The following is a 20,239-nucleotide window of genomic DNA, read 5'->3' as shown; positions in this document are numbered from 1 at the left end:
ATAATAATATCATAACTCAATAATATAACTACTATTAATATAATGACTAATGACTAATTTTAATAATATGTAAACTGTATTATAATTTGATATATGTAATTAATATTATATTTAAAATTAATCATAGACGGGTGCTGTTAGATGCTTGGTTTTCGTCGCTTGAAACATTTAAATTCTTATAAATCGTTAAATATGAATTACGAAACATTACCTTAACCTTCAAGTCTCTGTATGGTCTAACGGAATGAAACTTATTGTTAAGTTCAAAATCGGGTTTAACAGATCTACCAAGAACGTCCCGTATCTTAATCACGTCCTCTTGCGCTCGAATCGACGATGTAGCAGCTAAAAATAACGGGCAGTTCTGAGTTTTTATTGCTTTTATAGATTTTGACCATGTTACTGTATAATTAAGTTCTGCTTGAAACCCTATGATCACATTTGGTTGCTTGTAATGACTACTAAATATATAATTGTGGTACAACAGAGGATAAGACTCAAGAATGAGTCTCTTCCTTTTTAATTTGCAACGAGAACAAGTTTCGTGTTCTTTAGTTTCAATGTGTAATTTTGGCCCTATCATTACAATTATCAGTTTGCTCTTCTTATCTAAGAGGTGTAAAAAAAGCTCCCAGGCGGGAAAATTGCGTCTATCCACATAGTTCGCGGCTATAATGTGAACGATAAAGTCACCGGTCGCCTTTCGAGAAGGGAATAAATTTGCAGACCGCAACCCATTGTATAGAGTCAGCGGGTCTGATACGTAATCAGAAAAGGCGTAATTATTAAAGCTCCAAGTGTGGTGTATACTTAATCTTCGATAATATCGATTGCAAAATGAACGTATGTTAGTGAAACATTCGTTTTTGGCAGGAAATTTATAGAATTTAACATATAGCGTTTTCCGTGCTGTTTGTTCAAGAAACATGATATCTAGGTTGACACTTAAAGCCAAGTGGAAGCAGTCGTATCCTTGGTGCAAAGTATTCAATACTATATGATCAGTGCAATAATTGGTGCATAAACATCTTGTACAGGTCAACAAATGATTTCGCTGATGACAAACAAAACACGATCTTGCGAATATGAACATCTCCTCTTCGTATGGCATTATTTCACGTGTCAGTTTCATCTGGATGTTCCGCATAAAATCATATTGCGATTCGATCCAGTCATCGGTATTTAAACGGCGATTGTTCCATTCTGGATCCTCATTTACGAACCTTGTTATAAGAATACAGATGTCATTATGTTGCGGTTTATGGAGAATTCTGTGCTCTTCGGTACAGTAGGAAATCATGCGGCACAGGCCACATAATGTCAGATTTTCTTGGTCTGTAGATTTGCAAACGTGACAAACGTTCGGATGGAAAAATTGGTTGTAATCAACGTGCGTTTGGAGTCGAAGTTGTCCGTTTACTTTATAAATATCGATCATGTTTATGTATCTATGTGTAATCGATGTGAAGAAATACTTTATATATGTGTGTAATATCGATTTTAAAATATTAATACGTAAAACTCGATATCTCAGATGAGTATCCGGATATTTTATCCTAGATGCACAGATGTTAATACGGCGATTATAAAGAAGATACTAATAAAATGTATACATAAGAGTCTTCGTACATTCTCAAGGATTGTTGACAATTTATATGTAACTGGAGAAACGTGGACAAGTTAGAAATACCCCTTATCCAATAGAATATCTCGAATAAACTTGATAGGAATAGATGTATTAAAAATATTAACGAATATTATAATTTTAATAATGTTAGCTCGCACAGTGAATGCCGCATTAATTCTTCAGTTACTAGTCCAAAGACTTTACTAAAAGTTGAATGACCAGAATACCGAATATTGGTCAGCGCTATATATATATATATATATATAACCATGGCTAACTACTATATTAAACAATAATACATAATTATCCTCTGCATGTTTTAAAAGCAAGGGTGCAGGATGGGAGAGTTTGAAGAGATTATTAAAGTCTTTCGCAGTAATTATAATATATATTCTTTACGAAACTTCTACACCAATTACATTCTTTGTTAAAGTCGTGAAATGATTCTTAGGAGAAATGTATAATATTTACAGTAAAATTAATAAAGTACTGATATTATTATAGATTATCAATGTAATATTTAATATATATGTTATACAATTGTATCTTATAAAATATATCAAATATTATATTTTGATATTATAATAATTACAATATTTATTAAGTAATATTATTTTAATATGATCAATGCTATTTAAAATTAATTACAAATGGGAGCCGCAACTTTCTTTAGTCGTTTTGCTGGGGCCATTTAAGTTTTTATAAATAATAAAATAAGTATTGGGTAGAAATATATAACCAGTCTCATAATCCTTATATGGTCTACGAGAAGCAAAATAATTTTCATTTATAAAGAAAGGTTTCACAGTTGTATTCAGGATTTTACCTATCTCTATTACATCCCAATGCGCTTTAAGTTGCGATTTCGCAGTTAAAAGTAACGGGCAGTTTTGAGCCTTTATCGCTTTTATAGATTCCGACCATGCGTCTCCGTGATTAAGTTCCGCTTGAAAACCGATGACCACATTTGGCCGTCTATAATTAGCGCTGGACATATAATTATGATATAACAGAGGATAAGATTCAAGAATGAGTTTCTTTTTAGCTGTTTTGCAACGGGAGCAAACTACGTGCTCGCAAGTTTCGCGCTTTAATTCTAATCCTATCATCACCACTATCAGCTTCTTCTTTTTACTCAAGAAATGTAGGAACAACTCCCAAGCTGGAAAATTGCGTCTGTCTACATTACTTGTAACTATAATATGAATAACGAAGGCGTGCGTTACTTTTTCAGGATGAAATAAATTTGCAGATTGCAACCCGTTATACAGCGTCAACGGTCCCGATACATAATCAGTGAAAGCGCAAGTATTAAGATCCCATTCACTGCGTCTTCTGCTTCGTTCTCTGTAATATTGACTACAAAATGAATCCATGTCAGTGTAAAGTCTCTTCTTATCAGGAAAGTTATAAAATTTGATAGATAGCGCTTCCCATGCCTCTTTCTCAAGAAATATGATATCCAAGTTGAGATTTAACGCCAGATCGTCGCAGTTAAATTCGTGCAGAGAACTCTCCGATTCATGATCGACGCAATAACTGATGGAAATGCATTTTTCACATGTGAATAAATCACTCCGTCGATGACATATAAAACACGATTTTGCGAACAAGAACATCTGTTCTTCGTAAGTCTTCAAGTTACGTCCTAATGTCACTTCCGCTAATCGCATAAAATTTTTCTGCAATTTGATCCAATCTTGGAAATATAAACGACGAGTGTCCCAATCTGGGTCTTCGGTTACAAATCTTGTAATAAGTGTACAGATATCTTCATGCTGCGGTCGGTGCAGTCTTTTGTGTTCTTCATTGCAGTATAAAATCATGTTACACCGGTCACATAATGTCAAATTGTCTTGATCTGTCGACTTACAAACGTGACAAATGTTGGGATGGAAAAATTGGTTGTAATCAACATTTGTTTGGACTCGGTGGTACCTATGCACTTCGTACATTCTAGACATGCCGGTTGATAGTCCGTAAGTAATCGACGTATATTATTTGTTGCGTCAATATGGAAATTATGTGCAAAATTCGTTATTTTCACGAAAGTAATCGAGTACTTTACCAGCGGTGTAGATGTCAGCGATTATACAGAGGACACTAAAGTAAAGTGTTTACAAGCGTTTCAGCGTGTCTCGGAAATTGTTTACAGACTCAATTGTAACTAGAGCTATAACGAACTATGAATATTCGTATCCAATAGAATGTCGTAGATATATTTGACAACAACAGGGAAAGGTGTGTGTGTGTGTGTGTGTGTATCTAACATGATATTTACCGACATGTATAAATCGTCTATTAAAGCGCCAAATACTTTGCTTTTGAAACAAGAATGTAATGTAAGAAGCCAAGTCCTGTGCGCGCAAATCCTCTTACAGATATTAGCGATTGGTGTAATATTAATTAATTACGCGTTAAGTATCTCGTGTTTGAAAATAACGCAATTAAATCAAATCAATGAAATCAATCTAATCTAATGTATAATATATTCCATGTGTAATATATACCATGTATTTTCCTAATTTATGAAATACATGAATTATTTTATATATATATATATGTGTATATGTATATATATAAATTATATATAATTATATTATGTAATAGCATATACACACATATATATTGGTTATAAATTATATATAATTATATTATGTAATAACATATACACATACACACATATATTGGTTATAAATTACGTATATTATATAATTTATAACTAATTATAGATAAAAATTGTTAACCGAATTATTATATTTTTCAAACATTTAAATTATCGTAGACAGTTAAATAAATATTACGAAATGATACGTAACCAGCCTCAAAGTCTCTGTAAGGCCTAAAAGTACGGAAGTCATTAAAAGTAGAAAGTATTGGTTTTACAGATGGTCCGAGGACTTGTTGTATCATTGTTATATCGTATTCCGCTTTACATGACAATGTAGCGGTTAAAAGTACCGGACATTTTTGAGACTGCATCGTTTTTATAGATTCCGACCATGAATCAGGATTCAGAGCCGGTAAAGGTCTGTGAAGCTCTGCTTGAAATCCCACAATCACATTTGGTCTTCTGTAATTAATATGAAAGACATAATCGTGGTATAACACAGAGGAAGCTTCAAGAATAAGCCTCTTATTATCTTCCTTGCAATAGAAGCAAGTTTGGTGTTCATTATATTCAGGCTCTAATTCCGGACCTATTAGCACAATTATCAGTTTCGTTATCCTATTCAACAAATGTAAGAGAAGTTCCCATGCTAAAAAATTACGTCTGTCCACGTTATTTGCAGCTATAATATGTATGACGAAAGTATTAGTTATCGCTTCGGGGTGAAACAAATGTGCGGACTGCATCCCGTTGTATAGAGTCAACGGGTCTGATATGTAATCAGTAATGTGGCAATATTGATTACAGAATGATTCCATATTAGTAAAAGGCCTCTTTACATCAGGAAATATATTTTTGATACGTAGCGACTCCCATACTGAGTCTTCGGAAAACCTGACATCTAAGTTGAGACATAAGCTCATCTGATAGCACATAGATCCATAGTGCTTGTAAATATGGTGTACATGATCCGAGCAATAGCTGACGGACAAGCAATATTCACAGGTGTACGAAGTATGCCGTTGATGACATATAAAGCATGCTTTTGTGAACATAAACATCTGCATTTCGTACGGTTCTAGTTGACGTTTCAGTATCACCTGAATTATTCGTATAAGAGATGCCTGTAATTTGACCCAGTCATCATAGAGGTAACAACGATCGTACCATTGCGGGTCGTCGTTTATGAAATCGGTTATAATTGTGCAGATCTCGATATGGTGCGGCCGGTGCTGCCATTTGTGCTCTTCGCAACAGTAAGAGATCATGTGGCACCAATTACACGGTCTCAAAGAGTCTTGGATTCTTGATTTGCAAACATGACATATGTTCGGATGGAAAAACTGATTACTATTAGAATGATGAGCTTCTCCGTTACTATTTTCTTGCAACATACCTATAAATTCATGTAATCGAAATTTAGAAATATATTATTTGTAATCTCAATTTACAGGCAACGCACGAAAACTATATATCCTTAGTATACATTGTAAAATTTCGTAGAAGTAGAGTCGCCGATTACCGAAAAGACACTAGTTAGTAGTGTTTACGCGTGCCTGCGAAATTGGTTATAACCTGAATTTTAAATTGAGATGTAACGGATTACAAACAGTCGTTACCTGATAGAACATTACGAGTAAACTCGATAGGCCGCAGAGAGAGAGAGAGAGAGATACATAATAACAAATGTTTATCGACGTATGTATGTACTATGTATATCTTCACAAGACTAGTGGATTTTGTAATGTATGTTTTTAATTGTGGGCCAAGTATCTCGGAGGGAGATTCAAGAATAATACGTTTTTAAATCAAGCAGAGGAAGCTTGAAGAAATCCAAACTCACAGACACAATTAGAGTTCCGGAGGAAGCTTCGGGAAATAAAAACCGTGTTTTGACAATGCGCTCGGCCAAAAATTGTCAAGCCAAGAATGAGAGGGAGAGAAAAGGAGAGGGAAAGAAATACGGAGGAAGACGTTCCAACCAAGCGCTCCGTAATGCCTCTATTAAAATGCAATTCCGCATCTTACCCGCGCAAGGACGTCCCCCTCTCGGCCAGGTTGTCGACTCGTTCTTCCCTACTTCATCCCGCCGTCTCACCCACGAGATCTCCTTGTTTCTCCTTTTACTCATTAAATAACCGCACTGCCGCTTCCGGACGACTCCGGAGGAGTAACTTCTAAACGGCCCTTCCGGAAAATGCAAATGCGCGTGCCGCTTTCCCGCCCCCGATTACCATCCCCGTCGCCTCCCCCTTCCCCCCTGCCCCCGCCTGCAGTAATTAAAAGGGCACGCGAAGACAACTTACGTACCGAAGAAGTTGATTCCTTCTCCAGCACCCTCCCCTCAGCCACCCCGATCCCACCTGCCCACCGCGTTCTGGTTCTGTCGCTAATGAGAACTCGCGCCGTTCTTCGCTTAAGTACGTTAATTCGTTATTTCGACCTCGCCGAGTGGAGTTCCTCCTCCGCAGGGGAGGAGAAACGAACATTCGCGTCGCGTCGCTCGCCGAACTTTCCATCGAGAGATACGCCGCGGGGAGGATCGCTGAAGGCGGGAGTCCGACGAGTCGCGTCTGAAGTTGCGGTGTCAATTTGAGTTAGTCGAAAAATTAACGGGAGTAAGTCACTGGGATCGGCGGGGATGCGTGAGTATTTATAAAAAAAAGTAGGTCTCCAGTCTGAACAGACGGATGCGAAATTGTCAGGCAGATCTTGCGAATAGATCGTATGGATGACACGGCACTCCTCTTAACGAGCTAATGCGTAGGCAGTCTGAAAGTTCTCGACCTGACACATACATGGCATTAGAAACTGTCAAACTATAATTGTATTGGAAAGTGGCATCCCTGATATAAAATGTAAAATTTTATTCGACCTGTCAAGTCATTCGAGCAGTAGCATCAGTTGAAAAAGCTTTGTGCAAGATGGAGTAACCACATTTGCTAACAATTGACCAAAAACGTATTCGAATGCGTATTTCTCAAGCGTGTTTGGCACATTTTAATCGTTTTAAGCAAAATAAAGTGGATCTCATTTCAAGCGTCGTTTCATAACTGTTGATGAAACTTGAATCCACCACTATACACCAGAGCGCAAAGAACCTTCCGGAATCACACTTTAATGATGGTACCGAATTATTGGAAAGACGTTGGAATAAATGTATCGAATGTTTCAGGAGATTATATTGAGAAATAAAACACATTTCACGGCGAAAGAAAATTTCTTTCATTGTTAGGCCGAGAACATTTCAGACTGCCCTCGTAACGAAGCAATCGAGAAAAGAATCGCTCGCTGCGCGCTCTTTACGAATCACTCGCGCGATCCTCTCGCGTCGCAACGTTGCAGCCCCAATTGGGTCTCTACCTCATCATCGCTCCGTTGTTCAAATCCCTTCCGTATGATAATTAATTTCCGCGCAAACGCAAACGAACCGCGCGCAAATAAAGCCGAGTTTACGGCGGTCGCACGCTGCCGCTCCTGCCGTCCTGGCGTCCGCGCGTATTTACGGAAAATCGGGAGAAACAAACCAATCGTGCGGGACTAATCGAGGGGCGGACCGTCCCGATCCAGCGGCCGCTTCCATGGTGGCCGCGATTACGGGACTAAGAGCCGTGCGAACTCGAGATAGGATAGAGGGACTACATGTTGTAATAACATGCCCCGCGCATACAACGGAGTCCTCGCGCGTATTCGACATCGCGCCCCCTTTCAGCACCCCCGTACACCCACCGGGGAACGGTACGTATCTGACCGTGCAGATCGCACCCTCCCGTCGTCCTTTCAGCCCAGGGAACCCTCGCGGAGTGCGATGCCCGCACTCCATTACGCCGGCTGATTATTCGCCATTGTCCACCTGTAAATAGAATATATCGGCTGTTGCCAATCTCCATTTACGTCCTCTCGGCGCTTCCCGCCGCCGCACGATCGGCCCGCTGGATGTACGGACGCGCGGCAAGTAGTAACTTACATGCTCCTGTTGCGTACGTCGTTCCGCGCCTCGGCAAGCGAGAGTGCGGTGCTCCCGGCGAATTTCCGCGCGGAAACTCGGCGGAAACTCGCTCGTGAAGAGCGAGCAATCTCTACACTAGGAAGAAAAATTTAGTATCTCTGGCAAAACTGTTTTAGTTGAGGCATTTTTTAATAGCAACCAAATATCTTGTTTTATATAACAAAATATTTAGTTGTCTCGACTAAATATATTTTTCTGCTTTGTTCTCTGGACCAAATGATTTTGTTCTTGGACTACATGTATAAAAATCGAGCATTTCAGTTATTTTATCCATAAAAATTACATAATAACGAAATATTATTTTATCACAATAAATAAACTGAAATAATGCCCAATGGATACTATTTTGTCTTCCTGTGCGCTAAAATTTAGATTTTGTAAATTAAGAAGAAACTATAGTATTTTTAACAAAATTCATATAGTTGAAGCTTTTTGGTTGCTATAACAAAAGTATTACGTTACACGAACAAACCGTAATCAAACAAGATATTTGTTTACAGAAACTAAACAGTTTTGTTGGGCATATTTTAACCAAATTATTTTGTTGTTACAACAAAATTTTGGTTCACGCAACAATACATTTTTCCTAGTATACGCGTGCGTTTGTCTCGAGGTGCTCGGTTGTAATTTACACGAATTTATTCCAATCTCGATTTGATCGTTTTTCTCTTTGTTATTTGACGAAAGCGAAGACTTCTCTCTCTCTCTCTCTCTCCACGAGATCGAATGCTGGCTCGAAATCTCGCGAGCGCACAAGTCGATCGAGATCGGACGGGTATTTAATGTCTCGAAGAGCTGCAGGATCGAACGAACCTCGTCGCGCGGAAAGAGAAAAGACCAAACGCCCAACGACCAAACGCGGTGTGAGAGAGATAACATTTGTCGACAGTCCTGCGATGTCCAGCCGTGCGTCCGAGTAATTAAGATCCGAGGGCACGTGCGGCGCGCAAGCTGTCGCCGTGTCGCAACGGGCATGGCAAACGGAACAATGACGTTTGCTCGAAGAAAGAGAAAAGGAGCAGAATAGGAAGCGAAGGGAGAAGAGAGAGAGAGAGAGAGAGAGAGAGAGAGAGAGAGAGAGAGAGAGAGAGAGAGAGAGAGAGAGAAAGCGAACAAGAGTTCTTCTCTTTCCAAATAAAGAAGAGAGGCGACGCGACGGCTCGGCAGATATGCAGAAATCCGTATAGAAGTGATAAGAAAAACAAAACCCACACATAAACATCCGTCAATCGCTGCGTATCCGTCAATCATTAGCGTATCAATGGCATTGAACAATAAATTTCAGAGCGTCGAGGATAGCGCCGATGTCCCTCCGCTCGTCGTCCTGTTTGCTCGTAGTATCGCTAATGAGTCAGCTACGACCGATGAACCGCGCACGGATAGATGGGAGAGTGACGCGGAGCGGAGGAAGAGGAGGTCCTTCAATCCTGTCCCTCAAAGCTAATATAATTATGGAGCGTAGCGGGACCGAGCGAGCAAACGGCTCACGGATACAATCAGGACAATCAGCATGATTGGCGGTCTCAAGTGTACACACGAGAAACTCTCCGGGCGCCAAAAGCTTAAGACCGACGACCACGTCGCTCGCATTGTTCCCGACGTCGCTCCTCGGAGACTCGTCGTCGAGCACGGGGCTCGCGATAAGAAACAGGATGTTCGCCCCCGCGTTCGTTCCCTCGTCGTCACGCGTTTCTCGAAAAATCCCGACGCGAGCGAACGCGCGCGCGTGCGGTGTCGGCGGGATTAACGACGAGATCTCTTTCTATCCTGCAAAGAACATCGTTCGAAGGGACGACGGTATCGCGTCCTCGTGAGGGTGGATATCCATTGGAGGGTAAAGAAGACAATCGCGTGGTGATGGGTGAACTCGTCGTGACCTCGCGACGACGACTGGGATCAATCGCAAACACAGAGATGAGGAAACAAAGAGAGAGAGAGAGAGAGAGAGAGATTAAGGACGACGCTCTGAGAATATATCGGGTCGGCTGAAAAATTCGATTCAACTTTCCAAGGACGGCAACGACTCTCGTGATGACCACGTATTATACGTTATTGGCGAAAAATTACGGGCACGCGGACAACGGCGGTTGTCTCGGTCGACGAGTATAATCTGTTTTCACTGAAGAAAAACAGACGGCGAAATTGACCGGAAAATCGAGAGCCAAGCTTTCCGACCGATCCGACGATATCGCGAGGACTAATAAACAAACATCTCCTGTTTGCCGTCGTATTTTTCAAGTCGCTCATTCTTCGCGACGCAGAGAGTCGTCGTGTTCTTAGCGCGACGTAAAATATGCAGGGCGTCTCTTCTGCAGAAACCTCTCGAGGGCGGATTTCTCCGGTAACTCGGGGACAAGAATCTCAATACGAAAATGTCGAAACGAGGATACCTCTCGCCGAGGCAGGACGACGGCCCGACACGTAGCCGGCTATTTAAAAACGATCGTTCCTCTCTCTCTCTCTCTCTCTCTCTCTCTCTCTCTCTCTTCGAAGAGCGCCTGGATATTTATTTAAGCGCTCCTGAGAGAGAAAGAGAGAACGCGAGCGCGCGCTCGCGCAATCAAGCTTCTCCTTCGCTTTTTAATTAAACGCAGCCGTCCGTATGATAATTAAAGGCGCGATCGGAGGATCGAAGGATCGCTCCTGCCCGTCGCGGATCGAGTAAAGGGGGCCCGATGCAAATCTCAGGTCTCATCGCGGAGACGATATTTGCAAACACGCAAACAACCCGGGCTTGCCCCGCGAGCTGTTGACACTAATGAGTGCCCGCGAGGCCGACGACGACGACGACGACGAGTCGGGTTCCGATTTCGATGATCGCCGACGGTCTTCGACGGAGGGACGTCGCCGTCGCGAAATAGGAAATTCGATCCTGTCGATCGGTCGGGCGAGCGGGCGAGCGGTACCAGGCGTCACCAAGACCATCTCAAAGGGAGGTCCCGGGAGACTCCCTCGCGCGGAGCGACGGCCACAAATCCGAGCGTTGTTTACGCAGCATATTTGCGCCGTCGATCGATCCGTCCGCTTAATCGAAGGGTGCGCCTAATGGAATTCGCCGTACAAGGGAATAATTTCCTACCGCCGCGCCGGTGCGCGCGATCGATGCCATTTGCCGCCACTCGCGTTTCATTAGCGCCGCTAAAAGCTAAATTAAATAGCGCGCGCCGTCTTCGTCCCCGCCGCGCCCCGCGCAGTCTCCGTAATCGCACGACTGGCGGGATGGAGATCACTCGTGTCTCGCGTGCCTCGTGTGACCCGAAAGAGGAGAGGCTGAAAAGACTAGGCAAATAGACTACGTCGACGATGACCGCGAGAGAACTCGCGAGTCGAGAGTGCGAGGCAGAAACCACAGCCGCGGGGGGAACTCGCGTCAATATTATCGCGCAAACGCTCGTGGAATTTCCACGAGGCGCGCGCTTCAGGATGCGCTCGAGTGTGTCTCGCGTCGCGCACTGTGTTACCTTGCGAGTGTACGTGTTGAAACATGTCTCGCAATGTATACGTAAAGACATGTTTTGCAGGGGCGAGATGCATTTTTGAGCGCGTCCGGGCGATCGCTCAAGGCGCGTCTTCCGCAAGAAAGGATATTTCCCCGGTCTACCGTGAGGTCGCAGCACCGGCTGAACGAAAATACCAGCGTACGGCTTCGTTGACCCGGTGTGATTATTCAAAGCAGCTCTCTCTCTCTCTCTCTCTCTCTCTCTCTTCCTTTGGTAACGCTCGCGAGCCCAGATTGAATCGATTCGACGGAGGACTCGTTCAGACAATTGAATATAGAAACATCAAGCTGAAGAATACGATCACCGTGCGAGAGCGCCGAGCGGAAGCGCTCGAATCGAAGGACCAAGCGCGCGTCTCGTGACAAATGCTCGTTCATCGAATTGCCGATCGATTAATTCACCGGCGATCATCCTTCACCGCCGTCGGGATGCGACCGAGAGACGCGACGAGACGGGTATATTCAGCGCGGCCGCGTTGAAAATCGGACAAACCGTACGTCCGACTGCGGCAAGAACTGTGTCTAACTGTTCTACCCGAGTCCAAACTGTCTAACCGTGTTTTGTCGAACTGCCTGACCGCGCTTCCGCGGTCTTTATTTCCCTGACGCCGCTCCGGATGACGACCGCCGCCGCCGCCGCCGCCGCCGCCGTTGTTGTCTAAGCATTCACGTCGCATCGCGAGAGATACAAATAAAATTAATGTCCGCGAGTTACCAAAGTATACGGGGAGGGGGGAGGAGGGGGCAGAGATAACAAAATAACCAAGTGACCCGAGTAAAATCCCGACGCACCGGCCGCCTGCGTGATATTCCGTTTAGTCGCAAGGACACTCGAAGAGAGAAAGGCGTCGCGGAAGTTAATCAACTTTCGAGCCGGCGAATCTACCTCGCGACAATGGCACGGCGAGGAGAGCTCGTCGCTCTCGCGTCCACGGAGCGACCTAACCGGAAGAAGATCGCGAGAGCACCCTTCTCGCCGACTTCGACGCACTTTGCCCGAGCGTATCTATTTCCGCGCATTATACCCGCGCTACGTGTGTCGCCGGCGAATTTCAGCTTCTTATTGAGAGGCGAGCGTGCCTGTGTGTGTATGTGTGGCGTGTACACACGTGAGCACGACCGCGCGCGCGCACACACATACACAGACAGAGCCGTACTATCCAGCGGAGACGTCAGCCACTGGTCTGGAAGCGCCGATAACCACGTACCGTGTTCAATGCCCGAATTCGAAATGGCGACAGCCCCTCGTCGCGCAATTTCGTTCCGTCGACGGCTTCCAAAGCGAGCTTCCGAACGGACGAGTCCCGCGCCGCGCCGCACGCGACTCCGCGCTCCCCGGTAATTCCCGCAACGGCTCTGGAAATCAGAATCTTCTCCGCGAGCGGTCACGTACGCGGGATGTCCGGCACTCCCGTGGAAAATACGGACTCGGCGCCGATTGCCAGCCGTCGCGCGCGGCCCCGTCCGCGGCAAAATGAAATAAGCGAGAGGCGAAGGAGAATCCAACGCGGCGACGATGCGGCCGCGATGCGACCGAGTCGTCGGCGACGATTCGCGAGAAAACGTCGGGACGGCCAAACCGATGGAAAATGGACGTTCTACGGGAAACGTTCTACGGGAAGCACGAGCCGCAAGAACGGCTCCCTCGCATCTACTTTCCGCATGTTCCTGTCGTCCCGTCGCGCGCGCGCATCTTCTTTGCGTCGAACAATCGCGTCGCCTTGTTCGCCTTGTTCGCTGAGAGAGAGAGAGGGAGTTTCCGATGAGAGGTTTCGGCGGGGTTTCCTACAAGCAGCTTATCAGTTTCATCATCGCGATGAGATACGCGGCACTCGCGGGGACCGCTGTGGAGGAGGCAAGCCAAAAGCCGGTAATCGACGAGATAGCGATTTTCCAGAGAGCGCTCAGCTAAAAGCAACAACCGCGACGATTGCTCGCTCCTCCCGCTCCCTCCTGCGGGATAAGCCGAAAGGCGATAATTGATAATACAGCGTTTTCTTCGCCGGCGAAACGCGAACGATTAATACGGCGGACCGACGCGGACGCGACGCTTCCTCGAGGTAGCGCGCGCGTCCTTTCCCACCGCGGCGGCCGATCGCGCGGGAAATATCTCATTAGCTTGGAAGCTAAATGCCTATCTCGAGTCGCTCGAGGAAATAACATCGCAATAATATCGCGTTGTAACCGCGCGGCGCGTTCGCCCCGAGCGAATGACGGGGAGCGGCATCAATCGACGTTAATGGATTAATTTCCAGCGAACAATAGCAACAATCTGCCGCGCGCTGGGAAGCGCGGCGTTACACCTTTCGAGCGCCCTGTCCCGGGGACGTTCCGAGGGCTCCGGGAGAGAGCCTCAGCAGGTAGTCGATCCGTCCTGTCGGATGCGCGAGAGATCGCGGCGAGAGATCACGCAGGGCTCTCCCGTCTCGGAGAAAATGCAACGTCGCGTTGCGTCGGCGAGACGAGGCGAGGCGAGGCGAGGCCTGCTGGCCGCAAAGAGCGTGCATAATACGGGCCCCGGCATTGTGTCCCCGGTGTGTGCGAGACAAGGGATGCGGAGCCGAAGGAGGCGTTAATCGCATTGAAAACTGACCCTGCGTGTCCGACTTGGTCCTTGGTCCCGCGGTCCTGCCTCGCCGTCACACAAGCAACCGGAATCGCGCTCCTTCACGCTGAAATCGCGGAAAAGTGCGGGAATTCGCCGCGGTACGGATTTCCTCGGGGAAAGCCTGTCCCAGGGTGACAGGCTGCCTGGGCTGGCTATTGGGCCCGCAGAAGCCGTCGGTGCGACCACGTGGAAGCGGTTGGACGGAATCTCCACAGCTGCGCGCGACCGCGGCGTCTTGGTCGTCGACAAGCGGGGTTACTCGTGACTTTTTCCACGAGCTCTGTAATACACAGGGTGTCCCGACGCGACGTCGGCGCTCCCGTCTTGCCGTCGTAGGATCTCGGAGTAACGAGAGCGCCCGTCGGCCGATCCTCAGGATGCGCTCGAGACGGTGACGCTCCTCGCTTCGTCGTGAGCGATTGGAGCGGCGATTAATAAATATTAGATCCGACGCGAGGCAAGGTGAAGCACAGCGCGGCGGCGAGGGGCGGCGCGACATCGGTTCCGCGGGAAATGAAACTAACTCGGATTTCAATTAAAATCCGCGCACAATGAAGTCGCATGGCGGAAGAATAACACGGTTCTACCCATAATCCTTTGTTGCCAGTGTCGACGGCGAGGAGGGAACGAGCGCGCACGTTTGTACGACGTGAATCCGCGAGAGCCCGACCGCCGGCGCTTCCTCAGGGCGAAGAAATGCCTCGAAAACCGGAAGACCCGGGGAACTCCAATTTTAATTAATACCGCCGAGCAAACAGCGCGCGTTCCCGCCCAAACCCATTGTTATCCTTGCAATGCGCATCGGCCGCGCCGAAACGATACAAGCGCTCTGCCGCTCTATGGATTTACTCGGCGAAAGTCCGCCTCCGCTGCCGTCGGAATGGCAGCTAGCCGAAAATGCTGAAGCGTCTGCGAGAAACAGCCGAGATGCTCGCGATGTTTCGCAGTGAAAATTACGAAAAATATTCGCCAAGGTAACGTACAAGGCATCCGCACAAGGCAGAAAAGGATCGCAGGGAAGCGCTTATTTTTCTATACGCGTAAATTAAATAATTCTCACGTAAAAATGCAAATTTTGTACACAGCAAAAAGCAAAAGATTCAACAATTTTGAAATCCGCGTCGATTTCAGGGACGAAAAATTACAAGTTATTTTACGTACTCGTATACGTACACATACACCAGCCAAAAATAATTATTTTTTCCGTTCATGAAAAATAACAGTCGCATTTTATCAATGATAGGGACGCGTTACTAACAATTTTTAATTGAAAAGGTCGTCAATGTGTATTGCAGTAGTATTTATTTAACGTACTAATTATTTTCTATCGATTTTATCTCTTTAATATTTGTCCTCTTCATCGTCGATTTCAAATAACACGTTTCCCATCGATAAAATTCATAACATTCGCAAATTTAAATCTGACTGAATATCGATGTATTTTTATTTTTGCCGCGACAGTTTCGATCGTGTTTGGAGAGAGTTTGCTCATTTTCTTCGAGCGACTAAATATTCACCGTAATAAACGCCGCACGCGCAACAACGGCGAGAACTATCCGACGGCCGTGGGTGAGAAGCTGCAATGTTTAACAGCGCCTACAATGGGCGCGAGATCGCACACCTATTGCAGATTTCGATCTTCCCGGGCTTGACTCAAAGAACACGCCGTGAATCGCAGAAACATGCCGAATGCGCGCTCATTGGCATGCCGTCGCGCAGAATTACAGTCACATTAACACACAAAGAAGACTGTGCGGGTCGCCGCCGTAGTCATCCATTATTCATCAAACGGGCGAAATAAAAACGAGCGCGCGCGCGCACGCGCGACGATGACCGGCGCGCCTTTTTGTTTCCTCTTTCTTTCCAAATGCTACATACAAACCGCCGCTCTGGAGAGAGCGGCGTCATTTCGGCGGCGTCGTTCGACCGCCGAGATAAATCTCGACACCCGATGCATCGCGTCCGCCCCAGCACGGTCGCGCGCGCGCGCGACATTGTAATATGCATGTAGGTACCAACGGCCTGAACCAGCCTGAACTCGACCCTCGCCCCGGACCCTGAACCGGCCGGCCCTGATGTATGCAACTGCGATGCAGTCGTCAGCGGAGCCGCGATATATGCAGCGCTTGCCGACGTGTGTGTGCGCGACACACTCAATCGCGTGGAGAAGCCACCTACCGTGCGAATTCTCGCAGGTGTTAGAACGGCAAAAGGCCAAGGAGCCGCGGCGAGGAACCAAGCAGGAGGAGGAAAGACGTGGTGGAGGGTTACGTGCGAATGCATCGTGACTCGCGAATGCATCGAGAAACCGCGGGAAACCGCGATGCTCGCCGATGCGGCCAGCGCGTTTGACTATGGACACCGGTGTTACGTGAATCGCCCATTGTGGCCGGATAAAGAGGAAGAGGGGAGGAGAGGAGGGGAGCGGTGAGAGAGAGAGAGAGAGAGCGAGGGGCAGGAGGAGAGAAGGAAAGAGAGGAGAGCGTGGAGTGGGTGGTGAATGCGGCCTACAATGGCATTCCCGATCTCTTCGAGAGAGAACACGTGGCCGTAGCGGGACGTAAAAGGATATACATTACCGCGCGTACCGCCCGCGGCGACTCTCGCCGCGGCCCTTTAACCTGAACAGATTGGAGAACGCGTATGGGATACGGCCCGGTACGAAAAGCACACTAATTTTCAGACGCTACCCGAGCACCACCAGTCATTACCGCGGCAAGCGACCGCGGGGGGCGCGTCGCCTTACGCGTCCTTACGCTGATTAAGCATCCTGCGAACGCAGGACATATCGGGCGTAGCGCGATATGGGAGCGAAGTGCGCCGCTGCTCGATTCGTTTTCGGACGGCTCTGATGGACGCGGCTGATGAATATTTTAATTTTCGACTTGCGCCCCCCGCGGTCACAATCAGCAACAGTCGTCGACCATCGCGATGGACACCCTCATGCTCCTTGGTGCATTTTGGCTGGCCCGGAATAAATATAATTTTCTTCGTGTCTTTTCACTGCGAAATGTTCACTCGATGCTTGAATGTTCTGCCGTAACTTTGAGATATTTTCGTACTTCGTCATGTCCCCGGATACAAATCTGACTCTCTCCCTCTCCGGCGGTCGACAGTCGCCGAGACACGCGAAAACACTTGTAAACATTTTATCAGTGTCCTCGGCACAACTGCCGGATCGACATGTATACCGCTGGTACAGAACATGTCGATTCGCCGAGTTCGCCGAGTACTCTGAGTTTCGTGTAATATTTCAAAATCGATATTAACAAGTACAGTATTTTGCAATATACAGACGTCTGTTGTACACATATAGACACACGTAGACATGGCAGAGGTATGTGAAGTGAATGGATATCTTCAACCCTACACGTACCTTGATTACAATCAGTTTTTCCATCCGAACGTTTGTCACGTTTGCAAATCGGTAGAGCAAGACAGCTTGACGTTATGCGATCGGTGCAACATGATCTCTTACTGCAGCGAGGAACACAAAAGGCTGCACCGGCCGCAGCATGAAGATATCTGTACATTCATGACAAGATTCATCAGTGAGGACCCAGATTGGAACACTCGCCGTTTGTATCTCTACGAATGGATCGACTTACAGAGAAAACTGATGCGAATCGCGCAGGTCACACTGGGACGTAAATTGGAGCCGTACGAAGAGCAAATGTTTATGTCCGCGAAATCGTGTTTCACATGCCATCGACGGACTGACTTGATCACGTGTGACAAATGCATATTGTTCAATTATTGCGTCGATCATGTAGCAGAAGCATACACACACACCTCGTCCATCTGCGATCTGCTCATGCTGACCCTCAAGCTAGATATTATATCTCTCAAGCAAACGACATGGGACTTAGTAAATATCAAATTTTCTACATTTCCTAGCAAGAAGAAGAGGTTTACTGACATGAGGTCATTTTGCAATCGATATTTCCCGACTCGTAGCGGAGATCATTATTGGTGTCTTTATGATCACACTTTTACGGATTTCGTATCGGAGCCGTTGACGTTGTACAAGGGATTGCAAACTGCAAATTTATTCCGTCCTAAAGAGGTAGTGGACACCTTCACTGTTCATATTATAGGCGCGAGCTATGTGAATAGACGCCATTTCCCAGCTTGGGAGCTGCTCCTGCATCTCTTAAATAAGAGAAACAAACTGGTGATCGTAATGATAGGACCAGATCTACAAATGGAAACTAAGGAGCACAACGTTTGCTCCCTTTGCAAACTAGCAAGGAGGAAACTCATTCTCGAATCCTTTCCCCTGTTGTATCACAATTATATGTTTAATGCTTCTTATAGGCAGCCGAATGTGATAACAGGATTTCAAGCGGAACTTTATGTCGATGAAACATGGCCGGAATCTATAAGAGCGATACAAACTCAGAACTGCCCGTTACTGTTAACTGCCGCATCACTATATGAAATTCAAAAGGACATGATAAAGATACAAAATATTGTCGGCAAACCTGTAAAACCTATTGTTGAGACCAGAAATAAATTCAACTCCTATAGACCGTACAGAAACTTTGAAGCGGGTTACGTGTCGTATCGTAACATGTATTTAATTATCTACAAAAATTTATATAACTGAACCGACATACTCCAAATTAATGGCAGTTCCTACGTACGATCGTGCGTTTACCTCTTTAGTATTGCAATACCTTTAGTTTACAAGCCGAGCACTCGGTCTTACATATGTATATTTTCTATCTTTAATATATTTACGAATAGTGATAATAAAAATATGTTTTGTTGCAATTACATTATGTTTCATTCCGTTGCCCTGACACCGTTGCCGTGCGCGAAACAGTTAAATGATCTCTTCAAATGTTCCTGCCTAATCCTCCCAACGATCAAATCATAAAATAATACACACGTCACAGTTTATCTTTGTGGTTACGTCGAGGTACGACTCAAATCGTCAACACTTCTCGAGATTTGCGAAAACATTCGCAAATATTTAGCGTTCTCCGCACAAGCGTCGAATCGATGTTTACACTGCTGCCTACATTATTTCTAAATTGATATTACAAATATTCATGTAAGTAAAATATTCATGTGCAATCCATTGCATATTGGCACAGCCGGAATCTATGAAATATGCAGGTATCTTCTACACCGAACGCATCCCTCGATTACAGCGAAATGAATATTGATGCATTGTTGTTTATTACGTGATGAACGGTAATGGCGTTCCCGCAATAATTTCATCGCGTAAACTAGTAAGAACCAATAAGATCCGATTGCGGTTTGCCGATTGTGTTTCGTCTTGTTCGCGTTTTTCCCTTTTTTCTTCAACTCAGACATTACTCCACACCCTCTCTTTTTTCGTATATTTATAGCGATAATTTAATTATAACGGGCCGATACGTTCGGAATTTTTTTTCTTTTTCAGGAGAATCCCTCCGAATTTATTTATTCCGTTAAGCGTTACGCGACTGTTGCGCGTCGTGTGACTTGAAAATCTCGAGCCATCGGGCACTGTGAAAGCCCTATGAAAGCCGCACTAATTTCCCAATAATGGCCAGCGCTGACCCGTGTATGGCCGCGGGAGGTCTGCGCGATGATATCGAATCCCACCGCGAGAGTCTTTGGCCATCAGGTATCGAAACGCGTTACGCCGCGCTCTTCCCGTCCTGTAATCTGTATTCGTAGAATCATAGATTCGATTTAAATCTGAAGGACCAACCCTTTAGAAATCCCGCTCGAATCCATCGAGGAACGAGCCGCTCGTTAAAGCGGCTATTCTCCTCCTGTCCGGTTAAACTCACTCAATCGGCCGTTGAGCCATTATCCTTCAACTTGATCCCGCTAAACCCTTAACTTGAAAATCCTACATCGAGTTTATAATATTACAGACTGTTAAG

The 20,239-nt window shown here is 45.8% G+C and overlaps 2 protein-coding genes across 2 annotated transcripts; one reads left to right on the top strand and one right to left on the bottom strand.

Moving 5' to 3' along the window:
• Positions 1 to 4,390: 4,390 nt before the first annotated feature.
• Positions 4,391 to 5,632, bottom strand: LOC105189161 (uncharacterized). The gene has a single exon (XM_011151092.2). The coding sequence runs from the start codon at positions 5,630 to 5,632 to the stop codon at positions 4,391 to 4,393; it is 1,242 nt and encodes a 413-aa protein (XP_011149394.2).
• Positions 5,633 to 17,682: 12,050 nt separating this feature from the next.
• LOC105189162 (uncharacterized) lies at positions 17,683 to 18,963 on the top strand. The gene has a single exon (XM_011151093.2). It carries the CDS (start codon positions 17,683 to 17,685, stop codon positions 18,961 to 18,963), a length of 1,281 nt encoding a protein of 426 aa, XP_011149395.1.
• Positions 18,964 to 20,239: the final 1,276 nt, after the last annotated feature.

This window comes from Harpegnathos saltator, unplaced genomic scaffold (assembly GCF_003227715.2).
Source record: "Harpegnathos saltator strain DR-91 unplaced genomic scaffold, Hsal_v8.6 scaffold480, whole genome shotgun sequence".
Lineage (NCBI taxonomy): Eukaryota > Metazoa > Arthropoda > Insecta > Hymenoptera > Formicidae > Harpegnathos > Harpegnathos saltator.
The sequence above is the reverse complement of the archived record's forward strand: the minus strand, read 5'-3'. Positions and strand labels throughout refer to the sequence as shown.

Bases quoted from the DNA above. Each gene is read 5' to 3' on its own strand.
- LOC105189161 (XM_011151092.2), bottom strand. From the start codon at position 5,632: ATGTTGCAAGAAAATAGTAACGGAGAAGCTCATCATTCTAATAGTAAT.
- LOC105189162 (XM_011151093.2), top strand. From the start codon at position 17,683: ATGGCAGAGGTATGTGAAGTGAATGGATATCTTCAACCCTACACGTAC.